The sequence below is a fragment of the Rattus norvegicus genome, chromosome 13 (genome assembly GCF_021556685.1).
Source record: "Rattus norvegicus strain SHRSP/BbbUtx chromosome 13, alternate assembly SHRSP_T2T, whole genome shotgun sequence".
NCBI lineage: Eukaryota > Metazoa > Chordata > Mammalia > Rodentia > Muridae > Rattus > Rattus norvegicus.
The window spans coordinates 65,434,897-65,460,778 of record NC_141546.1 but is presented as its reverse complement, the minus strand read 5'-3'; the positions used below and the strand labels follow the sequence as shown (position 1 = coordinate 65,460,778).

Here is a 25,882-nt window from a genome sequence, read left to right as displayed (position 1 = left end):
ATTAAACTAAATGGAGAGAAACTTGACGCAATCCCACTAAAATCAGGGACTAGACAAGGCTGCCCACTCTCTCCCTACTTATTCAATATACTTCTTGAAGTTCTAGCCAGAGCAATCAGACAACAAAAGGAGATCAAAGGGATACAGATCGGAAAAGAAGAGGTCAAAATATCACTATTTGCAGATGACATGATAGTATATTTAAGTGATCCCAAAAGTTCCACCAGAGAACTACTAAAGCTGATAAACAACTTCAGCAAAGTGGCTGGGTATAAAATTAACTCAAATAAATCAGTTGCCTTCCTCTATACAAAAGAGAAACAAGCCGAGAAAGAAATTAGGGAAACGACACCCTTCATAATAGACCCAAATAATATAAAGTACCTCGGTGTGACTTTAACCAAGCAAGTAAAAGATCTGTACAATAAGAACTTCAAGACACTGAGGAAAGAAATTGAAGAAGACCTCAGAAGATGGAAAGATCTCCCATGCTCATGGATTGGCAGGATTAATTTAGTAAAAATGGCCATTTTACCAAAAGCAATCTACAGATTCAATGCAATCTCCATCAAAATACCAATCCAATTCTTCAAAGAGTTAGACAGAACAATTTGCAAATTCATCTGGAATAACAAAAAACCCAGGATAGCTAAAGCTATCCTCAACAATAAAAGGACTTCAGGGGGAATCACTATCCCTGAACTCAAGCAGTATTACAGAGCAATAGTGATAAAAACTGCATGGTATTGGTACAGAGACAGACAGATAGACCAATGGAATAGAATTGAAGACCCAGAAATGAACCCACACACCTATGGTCACTTGATTTTTGACAAAGGAGCCAAAACCATCCAATGGAAAAAAGATAGCATTTTCAGCAAATGGTGCTGGTTCAACTGGAGGTCAACATGTAGAAGAATGCAGATCAATCCATCCTTATCACCCTGTACAAAGCTTAAGTCCAAGTGGATCAAGGACCTCCACATCAAACCAGACACACTCAAACTAATAGAAGAAAAACTAGGGAAGCATCTGGAACACATGGGCACTGGAAAAAATTTCCTGAACAAAACACCAATGGCTTATGCTCTAAGATCAAGAATCGACAAATGGGATCTCATAAAACTGCAAAGCTTCTGTAAGGCAAAGGACACTGTGGTTAGGACAAAACGGCAACCAACAGATTGGGAAAAGATCTTTACCAATCCTACAACAGATAGAGGCCTTATATCCAAAATATACAAAGAACTCAAGAAGTTAGACCGCAGGGAAACAAATAACCCTATTAAAAATGGGGTTCAGAGCTAAACAAAGAATTCACAGCTGAGGAATGCCGAATGGCTGAGAAACACCTAAAGAAATGTTCAACATCTTTAGTCATAAGGGAAATGCAAATCAAAACAACCCTGAGATTTCACCTCACACCAGTGAGAATGGCTAAGATCAAAAACTCAGGTGACAGCGGATGCTGGCGAGGATGTGGAGAAAGAGGAACACTCCTCCATTGTTGGTGGGATTGCAGACTGGTAAAACCATTTTGGAATTCAGTCTGGAGGATCCTCAGAAAATTGGACATTGAACTGCCTGAGGATCCAGCTATACCTCTCTTGGGCATATACCCAAAAGATGCCTCAACATATAAAAGAGACATGTGCTCCACTATGTTCATCGCAGCCTTATTTATAATAGCCAGAAGCTGGAAAGAATCCAGATGCCCTTCAACAGAGGAATGGATACAGAAAATGTGGTACATCTACACAATGGAATATTACTCAGCTATCAAAAACAACGAGTTTATGAAATTCGTAGGCAAATGGTTGGAACTGGAAAATATCATCCTGAGTGAGCTAACCCAATCACAGAAAGACATACATGGTATGCACTCATTGATAAGTGGCTATTAGCCCAAAAGCTTGAATTACCCTAGATCCCTAGAACAAACGAAACTCAAGATGGATGATCAAAATGTGAATGCTTCACTCCTTCTTTAAATGAGGAAAAAGAATACCCTTGGCAGGGAAGGGAGAGGCAAAGATTAAAACAGAGACTGAAGGAACACCCATTCAGAGCCTGCCCCACATGTGGCCCATACATATACAGCCACCCAATTAGAGAAGATGGATGAAGCAAAGAAGTGCAGACCGACAGGAGCCGGATGTAGATCGCTCCTGAGAGACACAGCCAGAATACAGCAAATACAGAGGCGAATGCCAGCACCAAACCACTGAACTGAGAATAGGTCCCCCGTTGAAGGAATCAGAGAAAGAACTGGAAGAGCTTGAAGGGGTTCGAGACCCCAAAAGTACAACAATGTCAAGCAACCAGAGCTTCCAGGGACTAAGCCACTACCTAAAGACTATACATGGACTGACCCTGGACTCTGACCCCATAGGTAGCAATGAATATCCTAGTAAGAGCACCAGTGGAAGGGGAAGCCCTGGGTCCTGCTAAGACTGAACCCCCAGTGAACTAGACTATGGGGGGAGGGCGGCAATGGGGGGAGTGTTGGGAGGGGAACACCCATAAGGAAGGGGAGGGGGGAGGGGGATGTTTGCCCGGAAACCGGGAAAGGGAATAACATTTGAAATGTATATAAGAAATACTCAAGTTAATAAAAAAAAATCAATCACATATCCTCAAGACCTAAAACTAGACTTTGGATTCTATATCCAGCTTTAATGCACTTTCCCTATTAAAATGTGGTTAACTTTATAAACAAGGTGACGTGGATTGGGTTTGTGTGGGGGTAAATAAGGCCATTTGCACTGAAGAGTTAAATTAGGATTCTTCTATGTCATGCTCTTGCCCTATTTCCATCCCTTTACTAAAATGGGAATTCTTCCCTCATGCATTTAAAAATTAACAATTAAATCCATTGCAGCTAGAGGTGTTGCATCCTTATTAATCTAATTAAGGCTGACTCATTTTGACCATCTTTATTCAAGTGTTACTTGGTGGGCAGCCAGGTTTGCTTCCCTGTGTTTTCTCCTGCCTTTTCTGATTTTCTTATCATGTGCAGGAATAGTCTTTCCCGGGGCAACGGTAAATTTCTCACCTCTCACAGGGTGAAGTCATCCCATCTCTATGTTACCCGCAGATTTATTTCATGACCCCAGGCAGCACCCTACATCCAGCCTTTATTTGCTCAATAACCTCTCCACTTTCTGCATCCTGGTTCGAGTAACTGACATTTATTTTTACTTTGATATCTGAACCACAGAGCCTACCAGTGGGATTCTTGCTGGGATACATGCCAGGCCAGTTCTGGCAGACTTCATTGCAAGGCACCAAGTTTAGACAAAAATCTTGAGAGGAGCCTGAAGCTTTGCAGCAGTCCTGTGTTAACATGAGGTAGCCATGAGAAATATTGAATTTAGAAAAGTGGGACTGAATAGATGTGAATACCCAGTGAATTGCAACAAAAAAAAAAGGAAAGAAAGGAAGGAAGGAAGGAAAGAAGGAAAGATGGAAGAATGGAAAGAAATTGCTCCCTCTTTCTCAACCTCCGCCAAAGATTGTCAGTGACACCCCTATACCATGTGTAGACCTTCAACCTTCCAAAACTGATGGAGTCCAGATGGAATCAGAATATGAACTTACTGGCTGTGGCCAGTCTGCCTTTGACCTCATGCATCTCTTTAGCCCTAATGCAGCTATCAACCAAGTCCACAGGCTGGGAAAAGCCTTCAAACGTTTGACTTCGAAGACTAGATCCTAATTCGAAAACTGCAGTGGAAATAGGAAAAAGAAGAAAAGAGGAGGGTGACTGTAAGCTGCTAGCAATTAAGCACTCATTAGCCTCTTTGTTTGTGTAGCAGCCTCATTGCTACCTCCCTCCAGTGAGTAAGGCTTCGGGAGAATAATTTCTCTTAGTGAATGTAAGCTACAACTTGCCCACTAACTCGCAGCAGGGACAACACCAAAGCATATCTAAGGCTAGGCTGTTAAGTGAATTGCTCAATTTTATTGTAAAAAAAGAGCCAATGAAATAGAATGTGGAGATAGAAAGCCACTCAGTTCATAAATGTAACTGTGGCATAGTTCCAGGTTTGTGTACAGAACCCTGAGCAACAACAGAAGCAAAGCCCAACTGAATTGACTTGTTTCTCGTAGGACTGATGGGATCCTCCCATTTCAAGCCCTGTGGATGAACGTTTGTTTCCTTTTACTGCATCTAAACTGGAGGGTTCCCCCCAAAGGATTGTTTACTATTTCTCTGATAGCACCTTCTTTGGGGGTGACTTCTTACTGCCTAACCAACAGACATAGAAAGCAGGTGACAACAGAGGAGCCGTGTCAACAACCCATTTATATTTTGACAGCGAATTGCAGGTTTCAAGTTCCATTTTTCAAAAGTCCATCCAAATGGAAAGCATTAGATAATTTGAGTCATTGTCATTTCTTGTTATCTTGAGGTCTTGTGGTTCTGCATGTATGAGTCATATGAGCTCTTAAGAGGGGCTGGCAGTTATTATGACTGAAGAATGGTTTATATTCCATCAACCGTTTAAGTATCTTTTAGATCCAACCCCTTGCAATGTTAAATGCTATGTAAACAATGGGAGATGCATAGCCTGAAAGACGTGGTGGGATTTCAACAGAAATATAATTAATAGGTTGAAAAAATATACGGGTTCAAACAAAGCAGACAGCATAACCAGAACAAGTTGTGTCTCCAAACCTTTTGATGTTTGAAAAGACCTGAGGGCTCCACTTGAGGTCATTGGTTGCAAAGAAGTGTCAGAATAACAGACAAAATCTAGAGCCTAGAGGTGGGAGAAGATAGCAGCACAGCTCATGGTGACTTGTAGAGACAGAAATGTGGCCTGAGGGTCAAGTTCTCTTGCTTTCCAAGGGAAATTGACTTCTCTGGCCTTTATTTCCTTTGGTCTCGTTTTTTTTTTTTTTTTTTTTTTTTTTTTTTTTTTTTTTGCCGATAATGCCAGACCTGTGATTGGGCTGTGGAAGGGGTCACCTCCAAATAATAAAGTGTAGATTATGGGAGCTTAAGTGACTTCTGATGAACACTTATATCTCTCATGCCAATATAAATGAGCATCTCACCATCAAACTCTCATTTTGTTTACAGAAAAACCCAAAGTCACCGTGATGCCCAGGAATCAGTCTTTCACAGGAGGGTCTGAGGTCTCCATCATGTGCTCTGCAACAGGCTATCCCAAACCAAAGATTGTCTGGACCATTAATGAGATGTTTATCCTGGGTTCACACAGGTACTGGGTTTGTATCATCTTCTTTCTTTCTACTGAATGAGAAAGGTTGATGAAATTTTGGGAGCAAGTTTGTCAGACCCAACCCTTAGTATTTAAAACTTGAAAATCTTTGACTTCACACTTTCTATACAGGCTAGGAAATCTCAAAAATATAAATGGCAACTTTAAAACGTTTGAGGTTATTAATCCTCAATTTCAAGAGCTAAGATCAAATAGCCTACCATCTTTTGAGTTGTAAGCATGGCACCATGACGTGTTATAACTTATCTTACGTGGAATGGGATATACACTGTATCTGGAGGAAAGATTATGTAGTGATAATCAGTCTATGTAAGGCACTGTCATGGATTTAGTTGAGAAAGAGGAAGAGAGGGAGAACTGGAGGGAGGCCATAAAGGAAGTTCTATCACGGGCTGCAGAGTCTTGATAACTGCTTCTGCTTGTTGCTATAGCACATTAAGGAGTCCTTTATGCTACTGCAAGCTTTAAAACTGATAGATACATAGATCAGAAGCATCAAAGCTTCTGGCCATCAGGCTTCTAAGTTCCTGGTTTGGCCTGAGGCAGAGGGTTAGATTTGCTCTAGCAAGCTGAGCCAGATTCCATTCTCAGAGTCATCACGGATTCTGTGGGTGGTATCAGGCATTGCTTCTCCCAGGTTTTCATGTTGATGGACCCTTTCTTGAGCAGCTTACCATAGAATCTAGTACTTGAATTTACTGACGGATTTTGACCTAGTGTTGTGACCTCTCTACACATTTGTAAAACAAAGACGCATTATCTGGTCACTTGGTCATTGGGAAGATTGAAAGCTTTATTAAATAGAAAGCCCCTATAGCAGTCCCTGACATAAGGCCGTATCTGGATCCATGAGATCCTTGATAGTTTTGTCAACTCAACACGATCTAGACTCAGCTGAGGGGAGTCTCCATGGAGGATTGGCTAGATCCTGTTGGTCTATGGGTATGCTTCTGAGAGGTTTTACAGACCAGAGTTAATTGTAGTGGGAAGACCCACTGTGAATGCAGGCCATACCATTTCATAGGCTGGGTCCAGAGCTGTCTAAGAGTTAATAAATAAACAAAGCAAGAGGCATTCATCATTCATTCTCTGGGCTTTTGACTGTGGTTATGATGGGAAAAGTGACTTCTATTTCCTACCTGTATTTCCCGTGGCGATGAAACATAACCTGGAATTGTACACCAAATAAGTCCTATCCCCCCATATTGCTTTTTGTCAAGGTATTTTATTAGAGCAGCTAGGCACAAATATAGGACAGTATCTATTATTATTCATTATTATTCATTATTAATTATATTATGATTACACATTTCCTTATCAGATGATGCTCTTAGTGATGCTTGAAGTGAACATAAAACAATAATTCTAAAATATATGAAGAGGGATCTACAATGTCTTGATACTATAACACGATACAACTATTGCAGTACTATTAATTTTACTTTTTTTTTTTAATCTAAAGATACAGGATGACCGCAGAAGGCACTTTATTCATCAAGAACGCAGTTCCCAAAGATGCAGGGACCTACAGTTGCCTGGCAAGCAATGAGGCCGGGACAGACGAGCAAACTTCCACTCTCAGATACATAGGCGAGTACACCCAGGTCACGAGGCAATGGGAATGCGGTGAACATTATTGTAAGCAGCGGGAAAGCCCTTCCAGATCAGTAATGTTAGAGACGAGTTGTACCCAGTATTGTAATTTATAGTTAATTCCACTTGTTCATTAGAGCAAAGATTGTTCATGAGTGAGAAAATATTTGCCAGCAGAAATCAAGGCTGTTTCCAGTTTGTGAAAGAGTTCTAGCCCACCCATAGAATTATACCCACTGTCGTTCATTTTCGGTAGTGTTTCAACTTCAAAATAAAATCTCCTCTATCCCTTCTCACCTCATCTTCTATTTTATACCTACCAACTTATGATCAAATTGTGTATCATATTGTTTTCATATTTTATCTGCCATTTCCTCTTCCAAACTTAGAGCCAAGTTATCAAAATGTGTGTAACGTTATTATTCAAGGGATATCTGTGTTTAATTTGAACTTCCTAATAGTGATTGAAATTACCATGATGAGCCCAGTGTTCGGTTGCAAATTGTGAGTAATTTATTTGGAAAAAATATACCTTTTCCCCCATTTCCACTTGACTCCCAGCATGGTAACACATTAAGACTATCAGCGCCGAGGAGGGAAGTGTAGAAAAGCCACAAGAAGAATAGAGAATGAGTTGGAATAAAATAATACAGGAACGGAAAGTCATCATGTCCTAATAGCCTGAAAAAAGTGACCACAAGACAGGTACACAGGGAGTAATTAGTTAAGGGAATGTGGGCTCAGATTTTAAAAAATGACTGGATTAAAAGTGTCCACGGAAAACAGATAGAGAGGTAGCAGAGGAGGAAGATGTGGATGCAGTGATGGAAACAGGATTCTGTACAGCGGAAGTAAATTTCGTGTTACTCACAGAGAAGCCAAAATATCCAGCATGTTTCTTTGCTGTGCAACACCCCAGACCGTGCCAAACTCTCTGCTGGAGACTGAGCATAAAACAAAAACAATTAAAATCCATGCCACACTAGTCCTTCACTTTTTAAAGGCTCACAAAATGGGGGTGGATATACAAAGCTATAAAGCAAAGGACTAACAAGTACAGTGCGGCTTCGAGGTTGGGGGTGGGTGTTGGCAGAGGAATGATGAATCTGACTGAAGAATGTCAGAATTCCCAAAGGAGAGAGGATTTAAGTTAAGTCTGAAAGAATGAGCGGAATTTGATAAGCCACTGTGGCAAAGGAAAATTTGGGGAAGATGGTCAAAAGCCAAGTCAGGACAATGAATGAAAGAGAGCTGTGTTTTGCGCTCCCAAGTGGAGCTCTGTACGGGGTGATAAGCCTGCACGTGTACTTTAGGTGAAGTTGAAAAGGGCAACAGTTCACTGGCTTGGAAAACCAAACTCTTCAAAGGGAAGGCAGCAGGGCTTTAAAAGCAGGGAAGCCTTTCGAGGTTGCTTAAAACCACCTCGGATGAAGTTAGGAAGGTCTTGAACCATTTAGGGAAGAGAACGTGTGTGAGCAAGCTAAAGCCCAGGGTAAAGCAAAAAGCAGTAAGAAAAACACAGACCACAAACGAAAGGAAATAACTTCATTATCGGAACGGGCACCCATACTTAGCACAGCAGGAGAAAGCAGAAAAAATGGCGGAAGGCAATTACTTACAGGATACAGGATACAAAAGATGATTGTAATCTGTCTGTGATTGAATTAGCTGACAATCTTAACTCTAGCCCTCTTTCAATTCCAATTTTATTTTCATCACGCCTCTCTTCTCTTCGTTTAGTGTTTAGGCTGTAGGGTCTATTCGTCTGAGCCCGTTCTCCTAGCAGAACTGTGAGAGCTGGTAATTAGGCCCCTATACTTTGTACCTCTGTTTCCTTTGAGGTTGTTTAAAAGAACCTCATAATTATTTTCTGCTTTTGTCATTATTGTTGTCTAACATCCTTGTTTTGGCCTCAGCATTCATCTTTTCATCTTACGCATCTGTGCACACAGAGTATGAGAGTGTCTCTCTGCTTATAAATGTAAGCAGGGACCTAGTACTGGTCTGTAATGTTCATTGATTCATTCAGCAAACAAACAGAGTCCACATACACCTTGACTGCTTGGATATTTGTGTTTTTCAGAAGCCCCAAAGTTGGTGGTAGTTCAGAGCGAGCTCTTGGTGGCCCTTGGGGATACAACAGTTATGGAATGTAAAACCTCTGGGATTCCCCCACCTCAAGTAAAGTGGTTCAAAGGTACATTATTTCTTAAGTATGTTCATGTTTGGTTCCTTTTGCTTGTTTTCTTTCTTCTGGAAAAGAAAAATAAAAGATTCGTTAAAAAATTTGTTTTGGTGTGTGACTTAGCAGGCCTATAAAATGTGTTTATGATCTCACTGGAGACAATAGTTCAAAAATTCTGAACTCTGAATTTCAGGATTTGACATCTGGTACAGATTACGGGACTGTGAAATCAAAGCGGGAGAAGTCTGCCTTGCTAACCCAGCTGAACATTCTCTCTGTTAGTTTAGGACTGTTTCCTGTAGAAAACTGTCCAAGAATATTCAAGTGGACGTTTAAAATAGCTTCCCTGGTTCTAGTTCAGTTTTCTTAGAGATGAGTGTTCACGCTCCTAAAATGTGAGATGCTGAGGGATGCCTCCTGTAAGCTGCTCAGCTGCAGAGACACGTGGAGGCTCGCAGGAAATAACAGATGAGCCTATGTCGTGGTCAGTTTCAATATACTGCCCCCCATCAGTTATAGAATTGACATCCACATTTTAATGTATAGATAGGACCTGCGATTCTGTAACACCAACCCAGCAATGCTCCCTTGGGTCTTAGTGAGGCTGGACTAAACACAGATGCTGACAGTCGGCGTCTGTTTACAAAGCCCGGCTTCTGCTTCCCTCTCGGCTCTGGATGATGGGAGCAAAGCAAATGCTGTATATGTTCTACAAGGGAGGTTGCTAGGATTATTGAGATGCTGTTTGCAAAATACTTTTTTAATCTTCGGATGAAAAATGCTAAGTAGCACAAAGCCCTGTTGTTATGATTCTGTTTGTTAAATCATAGAAGTTCCCATAGCAACAGGTTGATGTCATAATCACAAAATTATGAATTGACATTGGGTTCAAACTTAGGGAACACGAGGTGAAAAGACAAAGGCTTTATATAAAAAGTATTTCTTTAAAGAATACAAATCAAAAGCGAGAGAAACTGAGAAATAATGCCATTCCTATGCTTTTCAAAATGCTCAAAGGTTTTTATGGGTATCTCGTCCTTGATACTAATTTAAAAAATATATTGTGGTTTTGCTCCTTGGTGAGATTTATTTTAGTGACTATAAACTAGTTTTACTTATTGGAAATACTCAAGTCCTTGAATTTCCAGTTCAATAAATATATAATTTCAAATTCAGATAACGGTTAAATAGACACAGAAAGTCAGTATTTGTGTGACTTGGTAATTAACGATGACAGTTATACTTCAGAAGGGGATGGGTGACTCCTTGTGTAATTCACATGGAAAGTCTTGTTCACAAAGTAGGGTACTTATCTGAAAAGCTTAGTCCTCACGCCAATCTCTGACCCTCCAATAGCTGTGGAGGGATTAGGGAACCATGTAGCCAACAGGTAGAACATTCTGGAATTTACTTGTTTCTTCTTTCCACCATAAATATTGCATCTCAGTGAGTTCTATGAATAATATCCCAATAGATTTCAATCTACATGGACATGAGAGATTGAAACATTGTACTGTTAGATATAATCCAATGTTTATTAACAACACATGGCCCTGAGCTCTGTATCTGTCCAGCTCACCCTGCCAGTCATGGGCAGGCCATTTAGTCCATAATCAGTCAGTAAAGAGAAGACTAGAGAAGACTAGAGGCTGAAGCCTTGCTCATGTAGACTGAGTTGGAAGCGGGTGGGCTCTTGTGTCCTGGGAACAGAATAATAGGGAGGTCAGGAAATACCGTCTCCTAGAAACCGTAGAAGTAGAGGAGAGTTCCTGCCTTAAGCTCAGAATAACTTTTTCTTAGGCAATTTTGTTTAACTAAATTAGTGTTAAATGTATGTGTGTGTGTGTGTGTGTGTGTGTGTGTGTGTGTGTGTGTGTAATGTGTGTGGTGTGTATACATGTGTACATATGTGTATATATATGTACACATATGCATATTTCAAATCATTAGAGAAAAGATATCTTATGAGTCAAAGTGCCCTCTAAGAGTATAGATCTTTAATTGCTAGAAATGAACAGTATGGAGTGGTTTTAAGGGAAAATCAGAGATACCATTAAATTCTTAGGGAAAGGATATTAGTGGTAAAATATAAAATTGGATTTATTTGTTGAGATTGATGGTTCTTAAGTGTAGTTTGAAATCTCTGGGGATCCCTTAGTCTTCTTTAAAGGGACCCACATGCTGCTTATTATTTTCGTAGTAGCACTGAGATTTTGGCTTTTTACTTTTTTTGTCTTCTGAGTGAGGAGTGGAGTTTCTGAAGGCTCCATGATGAGTGGTAGCCACTCAAGAAAAGGCAGAGGCAAGCGTGGGCTCTCAGCCGTCTTCTATTGGACACCATGGAAAGTTACAAAAACGTAAAACAATGACACTTTTCTCAGTAAATATTTTCTAGCTTAGAAAATATTACTTTTATAACATATGCTTATTATGAAAATATATAATGGGTTTTAAATAAAATAAGTTATGATTGTATTTTTGAACTTTCCAGTTTGGTCTCTGACATATTAAATACAAATAAATATAAATCCATACAAATAAAAATAATCTCTGGGATCCTCAGTCCTTTTATTTATTTGTTTGTTTGGTTGGTTGGTTTTGGTTTCTTGAGACCAGGTTTCTCCATGTGGTCTTTGCTGTCCTTAAAACCTCTTTGTAGACCAGGCTGGCCCTGAACTCACAGAGATCTGCCTGCCTCTGCCCCTGAAGCACTGGGATTAAACACATCCTCAGTCATTTTTAAGAGGATGCTAGACGGCCCTTGAGGCAACCTTTCTGAGAGCAAGTTAATTACCATCGACTATTTGAAAAGCTCTGGTGTTAAACGTTAAATCCACAGAGTCCAGAGTTGAGTCACATGATGGGAATGTGAGGACCTTTCCCAGTAGTAATGATTATTAAATCCTACAACAGATCTAGAAAGTTCATTATCTGTTTTTCATACTGAAGCTAAATAATTCCCATCTCAACACCACCTGAGAAGGTCTATACTTCTCTCTCTCTGGCTTCTCAGTAATTTGATGAATAATTTTCATTAGGAATAAGGAAATGAAGACTATCAAAATGTGCCCAAAATACAAACTCGACTGAACGTGTGCTTTCCAGTTCCTACTGTGGTTTGTGACTACTGTTCCTTCGACCTTCCGATTCGGAACAAAAGCTACTAGCAAATCTTCTGACACAGATACACCGTACAGGAGAGAGCTAAAAGCGAGATGTAAATTTCAAAATTCAAAATGTGTCTTAGTGCAAACGTCCTACAGCTTGAGGGACACTGAGGTTACCCTGTGTCCTCCTGTGGTCGGAGGGAAAGTTATGTCAGCATCATCTGCTCTTGTTTATTAAACTTCCCGGAAGCGCTTAGTCAGAGCTTTTCCTGCCTGTCTCATTTGGGAGTGGAGTATGCAGTGTTAAACGTGAGGTTGTGCCCGCTTTGACACTGGAATATGGGAAAGTACTGTTTGGGGCATCGACACTTGCTTACTTACGGAATTTTTTTTTTCAAATTTAGAGATCCTTTAACATCCTTTCTTTGGAAAATTCTATTAACAAGACAATTGTCTGCATGTTGTTTAATCTCATTGGTTGGTCCTGTTTGCAGTGTTCTCTTAGAGAGCTACTAGCACTCAGGTTTTTTCTTTTTCTTTTTCTTTTCCTTTTTCTTTTCTTTCTTTTTTTCCTATTTGAGGCAAGTAGTTGCACATGTGATCTTCAGTTCCAGGGTACATGACTGATGTACTCTGTGTAAAATGTAAAATGTGACACCTTTAGAAAGTACCTTTCAGATTTGGGGTCAATGTCACTAAACTCTAAGAGCTAGGAATGTCAAACTCCTTGGGGATTATAAAAAACAACATAATAACTTTCTATCATTCTTCATACAGCAAATGAAAAAAATGTACAAAACGGAATTGCACAGACCATGTTGTGTGCTTTTTTAATCTGCCGGTCATAGTAGTTAATTTCATCTTCTGATTGGGAGAACTTTTGAGAGCAGAGCGCAGGAGATGCAAGCAAAGTCTTCCTTATGACTTTTTGAAGTGTTATCTCCTTCAATAATAAGTGGTCCTTGGAGGATCAGAGGCTCTATTGGGACTTACAATCTCGGGAGGCAATCCAGATGTAACTAGTCTTTTGTGGTCTATCCTGCCCTTTCCCTGAAATCCTTATCTGCTTCCTCCAAAATCAAAATTTTCCTGAATGAGATTTTAGTTGAGTTAACCTAAAAGACTAATATAAAATAGCCACTCTACCTTCCCAGCAAGCTTTCCCGGTCTCTTTCCAACCAGCCCTCTTCTCTAGCCATTCACATTCATTTCTCAGCCAGTTTAGACTTCTCACAAGACAGACTAGAACTGACTCCATGCAATGAAGAGCCCCATCACTCACTAAGCTAATACCTGTGATGTCTCAGGCATTTCCAGGGTCACTGAAATGGCAGATGCCACAAAGAGAGTAGAAGTCTCTCTTCATCTATCCCCTTTCCGGCTCCCCGCTTACTCACCAAAGCCACACTGTTCTAGTGTCCAGCCTGTCCCGCTTTCCCCACAGCTTCCAAGAGCTCTCATTCTTATTGGGATACAGAGAGATGGGAGATGCGGATGTTTACCATCCATCAGGTTTTTAGACCATATCAAGTAAAGCATCTGTGGTGTGCAAGACACAACTGAAATTTGAAACATTGCAACCGTCCTTATTCAGAGGTTTCAAAATTCCATCAGTGGCAGAATAAGTCATGTAAATTTTTTAAATGTTTAAAGTTCTTTCTCTTGTTTTGTCTTAGGAGATCTCGAGCTGAGGCCCTCGACGTTCCTCAGTATTGACCCTCTCATGGGTCTTTTGAAGATTCAAGAAACACAAGATCTGGATGCTGGCGATTATACCTGTGTAGCCGCCAATGATGCTGGAAGAGCCACAGGCAGTCTAACTCTGGATGTAGGCTGTAAGCTTTCATGTCCACTGGTCACATTCTTTTTCTGGAACTAGGAGTTATTTTTTGCGTTGATCAACTGTGAAGCAATTTGGCAGAATTGTTCATCAGAATGGCAAATATAGCATGGGCATTTCAGGTGACCAACTTCCTAGCCATGTCTAGCAATTCCTAGGAACTTTCAGTATGACAAGAATGTCGCATGGTTTATCCTATTAAACCAGTGGTTCTCAACCTTCCTAAGGCTGTGACCCTTATTCAAGTTTTAATACAGTTCCTCATTTGTGGTGACACCCAATCATAAAATTATTTTTTTTTTGTTGCTACTTCATAACTGTAATTTGGCTACCGAGTGGTGTCTCAGAAATATGTGTTTTCCAATGGTCCTGACCCACAGGTTGAGAACTGCGGTATTACATTCTCAAACACCTCCTCCCCCGCACACACACAAAGGAGATGCTCTGATTATGTCTACCACAAACTTAAGCACACTAAGCTTATAGAAGCTGAAGGCTTAATGAGGGCTGCAGAGCTTGGGACGGGCAGGACCTGGGTATTTGTGAGTTATCCGACCTCAGAGACTGTAGGCGACACCGATGTATCATCTAAGGCCATTTTCCTGTCAGTAGCCATCCATTGGGCCATCAGATTCCTAACCATTAACTCTCTGGAGGTCAGAAAGTAGAGTTTGGCCCAAGACCATAATCCGGAGATGTCGATGGCAGAAAATGTAACATATTATGCTTTTGTTGTAGTTTCAAAAATCTATTAAAAGCCACTTGCCAGTGTATGAACTAAAGTAATAATATGAGTGAGTCCAGTCACCATGGAAGATGCAGTGTGTGAGTGACAAGTGCATTTGTGTTCTCAGGAAAGTTGGGTCTCACTCACTTCATGTCTCCTTAGAAAATAATGCAAAACAAAACAAAACAAAGCAAAAAATTCTGCCCACAGTATTGTAAAACTAGAAATAAAGCAGAACTTGTTTTTCATGGAAAAGAATATGGCAGCTTAATTTTAACTGATAATTAAATATTTACATTTCTTTAAACTTGTAAAGTATGTAATGTCACTAAATTGTGTTTTCTGTATGTTATGTACAATTTTTTTTGTCATGCTCAAATTGATTAATTTTTAAAACATGAGTGAGGAAAATGAATCTTTTACAAACCATTTCAGTTCTATTATCTTAAGCCTGTAAGTGAAAATTATGGCCCTGTGTGCTTGATATTTTGTTTCATGGAAACAAATTTTTCCCTCCCTGGGACCTGTTATGATTCTGGTCCCTTGCCCTTGGCTGTCTGTTGAACACTATTCAGTCTTGCTGAATATGACCTAAAAGTTTAATATGGAATGTTGGAAGTGGCACAAAGATTACTATAGACTCTGTCCAGTGTGCTGCAAGATGTCCAGGGTAGTGTTTTAATGAACTCTGTTATTGTTAAGATAAAAACTGAGTTTGGGATTGTTGGGTGGAGGGGGACGTCTATGATTCTTCTGGATGTCTTTCAAATACATTAATGATTTTGGAAATGTAAGATTTTCAAATAAGCAAGCTCATTAGATCCAGAATTCTTGTTTTTAAGAAACACAACAAGGGTAAAATCTCAATTCCTAGCACCTTCTGTTCTGTTTCTCGCTGATTCCCACAGAGATATTTTATGTTTACACAACATTCTTTGACATGTTCTGGCCCTACAGAGACAGACAAATGGCCTTGGCACAGACCCACTTCGAGATTTTAGAAAGTCTGAGAATCGCATACATACTTCTTGGCTTACAGACTGTTGGCTTCTTAATTTTTTCCTTTTGGTTTCTGCATTTTCTAAATTCTTTCTACTGTCCAGCCATGCTCCATATAAAAGCTAGATATAAAAGATATCTCTTCGTGATGTCTCATGGTGATATGTTAGTGATTTTTCTCATTACTATGACAAAATACTAGGATGAAACCATCTTAAAGTAGGAGGTCATTTAGCTTCCAGTGGGAGCATACATAGTCTATCATGGCGGAAGAGACACAGCAGAAGGAGCACAGGTGGATGATCTCACATTGTGGCTAGGAAGTGGTGACAGAGGGGTACTGGTACTCAGCTTGCTTGTGGTGATAGAGGGGTACTGGTGCTCAGCTTGCTTGGCCCTTTATTACTCAGTCTGAGACCTCAATCCACCAAGCCATGTATATCTAGGGTGGGTCTTACACCCTCCATTAAACCTCTCTGACACATCCTCATAGACACATCCAAGTGATTGAAAATGCACTTAACTTGACAGTTAGAACTGGCTCTAATTGCTGGACTCAGAAACTTTCCAACTAATATTTCTATCTATACTTCACTCTATAACAGTAGCTGAACTTCGAGTTCAAGATCCTTATGGATCATGACTCATCTAATGCAATAAGTGTCTATATTTGATCCTAGTAATTACTCTGAATGAACCATCGACAGAAACGAGTCATCTGATTTCTGTGACTTTGACCACTGCTAACAGTTGGGAGATAACTTAATATTGAAGTTGGCACCATGACCTTTGTTCTTTTCTTGTACCTTAACCTACCTATATTCTTCATTACGTCATTCTGGGAGCATCACATACGGTTTGTTTAGACTGAACTGCCCACAGGGAACCACACTTACACATGGTGGCATCTCTACGGCAAACTACAGTTGTACACATGACTGCAATTTTTATTATGAGGTTTAAAAGAAAACACATTATGGCTGAAACTTTTCCCAGAATTAATATAGTGGTTAAGAATATCGGCACTTGAGAGAAAATGGGTGTCTCCCCGACTTTCCTTATTTTATATATATAATTTATTTTACAGGTGAACTGAAAAGATAAAATGAGATATTATCCTTTACATACACTAGGCATGTTAATTATTACCTGTGGAACTGATAAATGCAACATGTATCTTCATGTATGTAGTGGTTATTTTCTTTCTTTGAGTCTCAAAGTTCATATTGGAAGGCATACATAAAGTGATACAGTATTCAAGATTAGATTTTGGTCTTTTAATATGAAATTAATTATTTCAATTTGGATTTTTTTTTAGGAAGGACTTGAGACAAGTTAAGTACTAAGCTTAGTAGTGAATAAAATTATTCATTTGAGTTCCAAAATTATTGAGCATATTTCTGAGTTGCTTGTAACATTGAAACAAAAGCATGATTTTATCCATGTCATGTAGCTATTTGGGCTTTTAGATTGTTTTTGGGGCCTGTTACCTCATAGCAGTAATTCTAGATCAAAAAAATTAACAAAGGGGCTGTTTGATATTATTCTTGAGTTTGAGCTTCTTGTAGCGAGCATCATTTTCTCTGTTTCTCATTACCATGGCATTAAGTTATGAACATTTCAGGTCAGCAGGGAAAGTTACCAATGCTTTTCATCCCTTGTAAGGGGGGCAGTGAATTGTGAAGTCATTTGGAAGAAGAGAGGATTGGAAACATCAAACAAAAAGTTGGCCTGGCAGGATTTTTTTTTAAGCATTCCACACCACACAGGGTTTGAGTCTTACACTGTGGTTTTGTGTTTTGTGGTTTGGTGAAGCCAAAGCAATGTGTCTAGTCATTTTAGGGAAGAAAATCTCAGACTGACATAATGCAAGAGTTACCACAGAGGGAATATATATCTAACTGTGTTGGGGGCAAGGAAAATAACTCAGAATAGTGTTTAGAACAAGATGGTAAATATGTTTATAACTTTTGTATTTTTTTTTTTAAAGACGCGAGTTTGCAGTGCCATAGTTATCTGAGAAGACAGTAGACTGCACTGTGGGGTTGGTCCTTGCAAATCTCAATGTGCCACACAGATGCTTAGGAAATCACCAGGAATCAAGCATTATCTTAAGAGACTGCAGCAGCAGAAGTTAAATTAAATGTTTTTGTTACTCTTTAGGAGCATTGAGCCTTAATAAATTAACTATAATTTCCATATTTAATAAAATTAGTATTGAGGTAGAATTCTATGATTAGTAAAGATCATCTCTTTTTTTTTCAATTTTTTTTTTAATTAACTTGAGTATTTCTTATATACATTTCGAGTGTTATTCCCTTTCCCGGTTTCCGGGCAAAAATCCCCCTCCTCCCTCCCCCTCCCCTTCCTTATGGGTATTCCACTCGCAACCCTCCCCCCATTGCCGCCCTCCCCCCATAGTCTAGTTCACTGGGGGTTCAGTCTTAGCAGGACCCAGGGCTTCCCCTTCCACTGGTGCTCTTACTAGGATATTCATTGCTACCTATGAGGTCAGAGTCCAGGGTCAGTCCATGTATAGTCTTTAGGTAGTGGCTTAGTCCCTGGAAGCTCTGGTTGCTTGGCATTGTTGTACATATGGGGTCTCGAGCCCCTTCAAGCTCTTCCAGTTCTTTCTCTGATTCCTTCAACGGGGGTCCTATTCTCAGTTCAGTGATTTGCTGCTGGCATTCGCCTCTGTATTTGCTTATTCTGGCTGTGTCTCTCAGGAGATCATCTCTTTTTTATTTAAAGTATGACATACTACTATTCCTTTTTGTTCTCAGAGAAATTAAAACTGGGGAGAGGGGTGAAGTGACTTTCCCAAGGTCACAGACTAATTAACAGTGGAACTGCCCCTTGAAATCACTCTGTGGGATTTTACCCGCTCTAAGTCACACACGCTCTTCTAAAACAAAAACAAACAAACAAACAAACAAACAAACAAACAAACCAAAAAACAAAACGGTCACTATGTACTGACAACCACTCAACACTGTTCTTCTGGTTTCCTGTTCCGGTAATCTATTCAGGACTCACTCTGCTCACCCCCGCCCCCCAACACACACAAAAAAACCTCACTTGGAAGCTGTGTTGGCCACTGTCAGGAGGAGGAAGTATTTACGTCTTCTTGGCTCAGCTAAGAGCTGCTCCATTTTGGAAGTTTGTTTGTGGTGGACGTTGTTTTGGCTGCTCTCTCAGGCCTGGTCTTCTCATTTGCCTCTTGTTTTGAGACCCAGCTTGGATGTTCCCTGATCTGATGACTGGTGCCTGATGCTGTTCTAGAATCTGCTTGCAATGCATGATTTCTCCCACCTTGATTAGGTTTCTGGGTGTAACTTGAGTTTGCTCTTTGGCTATGAATCCAGATTCTTTTTCTCCATTACTTTTGAACATGCTAGTGTATCACTTTTCATTGATAATTATAATGGGACATTTCAATAAAAAGGAGATTTCCCTTCCCTGGAGTTAGTGAATTTTATAACCACCATAACCAAGTCTTCTTTATAACCTTTTACTGTTTTTAAATTTATTTTTTTTTCTTTTTTGCCCATTGCTACATTCCTCTGCCCAAGAACTAAGCCTAGCACAGTTTGAGACTTTTAGACTTAGCTTCCCCCTTTTCAGGAAAATATTTATATTTTAGAATATCATCATCATCATCATCACCACCACCACCACCACCACCACCACCACCACCACCACCACCACCACCACCACCACCACCACTACCACCAGCACCTCGAGACAGGTTCTTACTCTGTAGCTCTGTCTTGCCTGAGACTATTAGAACAGGCTGATCTTAAACTCACAGGGATCTCTCTAACTCCTGAGTTATCACATGCCCCATTAAGCTTCATGTTTTAGATTGACTACATTCACTCTAGAAAGAAGTAATTGAGTTGTAGAAATGAAATAACAAGCAAGAAATGTGTCACTTTATGAACTATATTTAAAATCTGTCTCTGCTCATTTTTACAAGTTGAATTCTTATGTATATAAATTAAGAAAAACTTATCTAAACAGAGGTAAAACATTCCCTTCTCAAAGCATCTTTTTCAATTTTTTTATCTTAAATTTTGTAAGGAGGTTTTTGAAATTGTCTTGTTTCTTTTGAAAGTGCAAGTTGAAATGTACTGGGGCAAGGTATCTCTACCACATTCTTACACATATACACAAGTTTGAATTGTTACTGTAGCTTTTTATGATAACTCAATAATTCACTCACTAGTATCCAGTAGCCACATACATTATACCATGTCATATGTTAGCTGTTGTTAAAGGATATATATGTATATGTATGTATATGTATATGTATGTATATGTATATGTATGTATATGTATATGTATATATATATGTATATATATATTTGTAAACATAAACTGTTGGAAAGGCAAAGATGCAGATAATCAAGTAATAGTTTTTATTTGGAGAGTTTCATGGGTCTGGTAGAGAGAATTGTCTTAAATCTCAAAGAGGGAAGTCACCATCCCAATAATAGATGACAGAGAGGGGTGTCCCTTGGAAACTTGTTTAAAGGGTTGTTAGTATTTCAACAGCAGTCATTCCACTCGCAGAGGAGATGCTAACACAAGCTTTAACGTGAAAGGTTGGCTCTGCCAGAGAAGAGCCATGATTGCTGACTTCCCACAGGCCAGGCTCCATGTAGTATAGGACACAACAGACACAATGCTGCAGGGTGAGGGGCAGTCTATTCCAGGCTAAAATAAGAACAGCGGCACTGGTGGAAGACAGCTGTACATCCAATCTGCAGATGTGCGTTGAGGAGGAAGGAAGTGATGTCTACATCATTCTTTAAAAATGAGACTGCTCACCAGTATGGCCAGGCATAGTTACTAGAACATGTAGAGACAAACCCGGGGTGCAAACTCGCTTCTAATCCTTTCCTCCTCATTCAACTCCATTGACATTTAGCAAATCAACTGCGTTTCAGTTTCCTTGTCTATAAAACCAGATAGGGGTCATTCTGAAGACTGGAAACCACTGAAATTATTTGACAAAAGTCTTGGCTCTAAAAGGGATAGCTGTTGCCCTTGGTTACCTGGATACTTGCTTGGCCTCCAGCGTACCTACTTTATATGAGTAGGTTCCTCACACTGCTTTTGATAGCATCCCAGGTATTGATCCTTACCTGAAGTCTCAAGCTTTAGTATTCATCAGCTTCTGAGAGCTCAGCCCTGGGCAGTTCCCAACAGCATCCTCCTTATATGGCAGACCCGTGTTTTCTTAAGTGTGCCCATCCTAGATCTCCGGGTCTTCCCCTCAGTTTCCCTAGTTACTGGAATGATGGAAATCTCTAGATTTCTTCATCTGTCTCAATTTTCCTTAGGAAGCTAAGCACTTGCTATTCTCTCTTTATTAAATGTGTTCTGCTATTCTACCTTACATGACTGATTCTCAAACTTAAGTTTCTCTGACTTAAACATCAAGCTATAAGGAACAAGAATACCTTACCAAACAGGCTTACACTTCAGTAATAAATGCTGTAAGCATGTCTGATAGGGATTAGTGAAGAAAGGCTTTGGTACAAATTAAGTTCATTTACAAATCCAGTCAACAAGGTTTTTAAAAATACCAGAAATATTATATTGCATTACAAACAGCTCATTTAGAGTTGTTTAAGGTTTGAGTACTATGACATATACTCATACTGAAAAGAGATATCTATAATAATTCTTTAAGATGATCTTCATATCACCTACAAAGATGAGTATCAATTTTAAGAGTTCATTCATAAAGAAAAAATTTTCACACCTGGCATAGGTTAAGATGAGAGTAGCTATAGGGTAAATTTACAATATTTTGTGAACAATGATTTGTTTCAGATTCAATCTGTTAATGATTTCATAAGGCTTATGCCCACATCCTCTGCCAGTGACATTTTCCTATATTGTTTCTTCTAGCACCTCCGGTTTTCATACAAGAACCTTCTGATGTGTCCATGGAAATTGGCTCCAATGTGACATTACCTTGTTATGTTCAGGGTTATCCAGAACCAAAGATCAAATGGCGGAGATTGGACAACATGCCAGTTTTCTCAAAACCCTTTTCAGTTAGTTCCATCAGCCAGCTGAGAACAGGAGCTCTCTTTATTTCAAGTAAGTTTAGAGCATATGTGTGGGGTAGGATGTGGTTGAGTTCATGCATTTGTGTTGATGTATATAAATTTGAATATATGTATTTTTTACTTAGTTTGCTTTTTGTTTCTCTTGTTTTTAAACAAAAACTCAGTATGGTAGCTCAGAAAGGCTTTGGGGCCTTGATTTTCTTGTCTTGGCCTCCTGACAGTCACTATGCCAGGATATCTTATATACAAATATGGATATTCCTATTGTGCTGTTAAACTGGACATGCTTGGCTACAATACTTATAAAATTAAAATCATTCCCTTACTTAAAAATCTTATCTTGGTTTTCTTGTTGCTCACAAGCCATGAACAACACTATAAAAGCGTTAGGCTACAGGCCTCCTCACAATGCCGTCCAGCTTGTGACTAATCCTCCTATCCTGACAATTCCCAATGCTTGTGTTAATTTCATGTCTTCCAAAATGCTCTTCGGAATCTTGGAAAAACAATTCCATGCATTTGTCCTACCTACATAATTATATCAACAGCCAACACACAGTAAAAAGAAAGATGAGAAAAGCAAATTGCTTTAAAATGTGTTTTTGTGTGTGAATGTGCTTGGTCTCAATACCATGCATGCCTGCTCTTACGGCTTCACCAAGGACCCCACATCTCCTTGCAGAATACGGCATCTAGGAGTTTTTCTAAGTGGATGAATAGTCATGTCTTCTCCTTAAGCAGAATTAGGCTTTCCTGGTTATAAATACGTGTCAAATCTACACAGTTCTGGTGGAGCCTTCAAAATTCTTGCCATATTTTATTTCTCTACAAATCTGCCCCCTGTATCACCCATCTCTTGTTAGCTTCTTATTCCTTAAATGCGAAGATATTCTTCTGGTTACTAGGCAACTGGACAGTCTCCCTCACAAAGAATAGACGTGTACCAAGGGTGACATAGCTTCCTACCCTTTAAGTAGAACCTGATTTTCTTCCAGTCATGTTTCTGAGTTACAATTCACTACTAGTAGACCGCTCTGCCTATCTTTATGTATTACTCTTTATATTATTCCATAATCTTGGAGGATATAATTTAATTACAACATTTCTCCCTTCCCTTTCCAACTGTCTGAGCCCTCCCATAAACTCCTACCCTTTCTCTTTCAAATTCATGACCTTTTGTAAAAACTAATCCTTATTACATGCATATATGTGTATACATGCATTTGTATGTGTGTATTATGTGCATATATTCCTAGATATGACCTGTTCAGACTGTGATCCTTTGGCACTGGGAACCAGTGGGTGTGCTGTTCCCTAGAACCTCTCCTGTTCTTGGCTTTCCTCAATCGTCACTGGTCCTCTGGGTACAGTGGGACAGGCTTTCCTCTGTCCCTCCTTGCATGCTCACTGGTGTCACGTCTATTGAGGTCACACTGCACAGTCGTGATGGTGAGACTTTATGTCCACATGCACTTCTGCCCTCTAAACTACAGCTGGGAATTACCTCTGCCATGAATCTCCAACTCCTACACATACCATCAATCGGTCACAGAGAATTTGTCACTCCACTGTGATGGCTGAGTTCTCTGTCTCCTTCCCTAGACACGAATGTGCCAAAGGTGTTTATGCGATTTCTGTTCCTGATCTCAGCACTGTGCCTGGTATCTTGTCAATGTTTTATAACGGTCTCGAGTGAATAAATGAGTTCTTCTTTCCAGATTTATGGGCAAGTGATAAAGGAACGTACATCTGTGAAGCAGAAAACCAGTTTGGAAAAATACAGTCGCAGACAACAGTAACAGTGACAGGACTTGGTAAGATTAAGTAATTTTCTGGGGGTGACGTTCTCCACCTCAGACCTCTTGGGTGATGTCGTCCTTTACAGTGACAATTTCCACTGATTCTAAAGCCAGGTCGAGTCTTGGGTTCCTCAGCCATATTCCATACACTGTTAGAACTATAGATGATTTCGGGAGCACCTAAGCCTCCCCGTCTTCTATTTGATTATTGGTCAGTTTAAGTAGGTTTAAGCCTAAATGTGAAAACACACACACACACACACACACACACACACACACACACACACACACACACACACACACACACACACGTGAACAAATTATGCTTTTGATGGCCTGTCTTATGTCACTTTAACCCACAGAGGATTATATTTATGAGCTGCAAAGTAAAAACAGAATATAACTTATTTCCAAGTTCTGGGAACCTGATTGCCTCAGAATATTTTACCGGTAGACATGTCTGACTGGTGAAGCTGATCGTTTATTCTCATCCTGAATTTTATTCCTCCGATTACTCTTTGGAATTTTTTTCTCAGTACTTCATAGGTCAAACTGTTACAGCATTAAATGTGACCTTAAGCACTTCGATGCCTATCATTAATGGTGGTGTAAATCTCACTATTTTCTGTATGTATGTCTTCATTGTTCTGTCTGTAACCTACATTTTAAGGTAATATCTTTTAAGGAATTTGGTCTCATTTGTGATATATTGCTTTTGTCAGTTTCTAGGAAAGAACAGGTAAACCACACTTCTTCGCTCTAGTCTCTCAGCAAACTCACCCCTGCTTACTTTGCTTGTGCTGTTCCCACGGGGTCCTGATGATTCCTACCATCCCTAGTCTATTCTGTTTCTGGCTATTTCCCTGAGAGTGGGTTCTGATAGCTTCAGGTTTCCACTCACAAGCACCCTCACACACTCTCCGTTCTAATGTATATGCTGTGAGCATCTGACCCTGACATTGTTCTGTGGAGGTTTTCCTCTTTCCTCTTGATATTTCTGCAGGACCGCCTGTCCTCCTACCAGTCTTCCTTCAATGTGCTATGTCCACATTCAAGCTTATTTCCGTTCTATTTTAAAGTCCTGTTCCTGAAAACTCCAGTATTAAACAACATAATTTGTAGTCAACCTTCTTTACAAAAATCCCCCTCCCAACCTTCGTGAAGCTGAGTGATCTTTCTCTGATGTAGTTGCCCCACTTATTGGAATCAGCCCTTCCAAAGCCAGTGTGATTGAAGGACAGCCACTAACCTTGCCTTGTACTCTGTTGGCTGGAAATCCCATTCCAGAACGGCGGTGGATGAAGAACTCAGCCATGGTAATAATGTTTTAATATATGCCTCCTTACTTACCTTTTCTTAAGAATGCTTTACATCACAAATGCTGAAAGCTCGATTTGATAAACTTATAAGCATGTTTTGTTAGGTAACAAAGCTTTTCTTTTAAAAATATTTACTTTTAATTTTTTCTTTCTTTTTTGTTGGATACTTTATGTATTTACATTTAAAATGTTATCCCTTTTCCTCCCCTTCTATGATCCCCCCTCACCCCTCACCCTGCTTCTATGTAGATGTTCCCACTCTCATCCACCCATCCCACTCCAACACCGTGGCATTACTTTACACTGGGGAAAAGACCCTTCCCAGGACCAAGGACTTCTCTTTCTATGGATGCCTGACAATGCCATCCTCTGCTACATATGTGGCTGGAGTCACAGGTCGCTCCACATGTACTCATTGGTTGGTGGTTTAGTCCCTGGGAACTCTGGGGGGTCTGGTTGGTCGATGTTGTTGTTCTTCCTATGGGGTTGCAAACCCCTCAGCTCCCTCAGTCCTTTCTCTAACTCCTCCATTGGGCACCTATGCTCAGTCCAAATGGATGACTGTGAGGATCCTCAAATGTATCAGGAGGGCTCTGGCAGGGCCTCTCAGGACACATCCATATCAGGCACCGGTCAGCAAGCACTTCTTGGCATCAGCAATATTATCTAGGTTTGGTGGCTGCACATGGGATGGATCCCCAGGTGGATGATCTTTTCTTCAGTCCCTGATCCACTCTTTGTCCCTGAATTTCCTCTTGTGAATATTTGTTCTCCCTTCTACGAAGGACTCAAGCTTCCACATTTTGGTCTTCCTTTGTCTGGAGCTTCATGTGGTCTGCGAATTATTTTTTGGGCTTTTGATCGAAGCTTTGGGCTAATATCCCGTTATCAATGAGTGCATACTATGTGTGTTCTCTTGTGACTGGGTTACCTCACTCAGGACGATATTTTCTAGTTCCATCCATTTGCCTATGA

The 25,882-nt window shown here is 39.9% G+C and overlaps 1 protein-coding gene across 2 annotated transcripts in view; it reads left to right on the top strand.

The window, feature by feature from the left end:
* Positions 1 to 25,882, top strand: part of Hmcn1 (hemicentin 1) — a 457,385-nt gene that overhangs the window by 208,335 nt on the left and 223,168 nt on the right. For both annotated transcript variants that reach the window (NM_001271292.2, XM_087580179.1), the window contains 7 exon segments: positions 5,090 to 5,231; positions 6,715 to 6,842; positions 8,929 to 9,042; positions 13,814 to 13,972; positions 21,626 to 21,820; positions 23,508 to 23,603; positions 24,777 to 24,904. In NM_001271292.2, the coding sequence (NP_001258221.1) occupies positions 5,090 to 5,231; positions 6,715 to 6,842; positions 8,929 to 9,042; positions 13,814 to 13,972; positions 21,626 to 21,820; positions 23,508 to 23,603; positions 24,777 to 24,904 (962 nt within the window).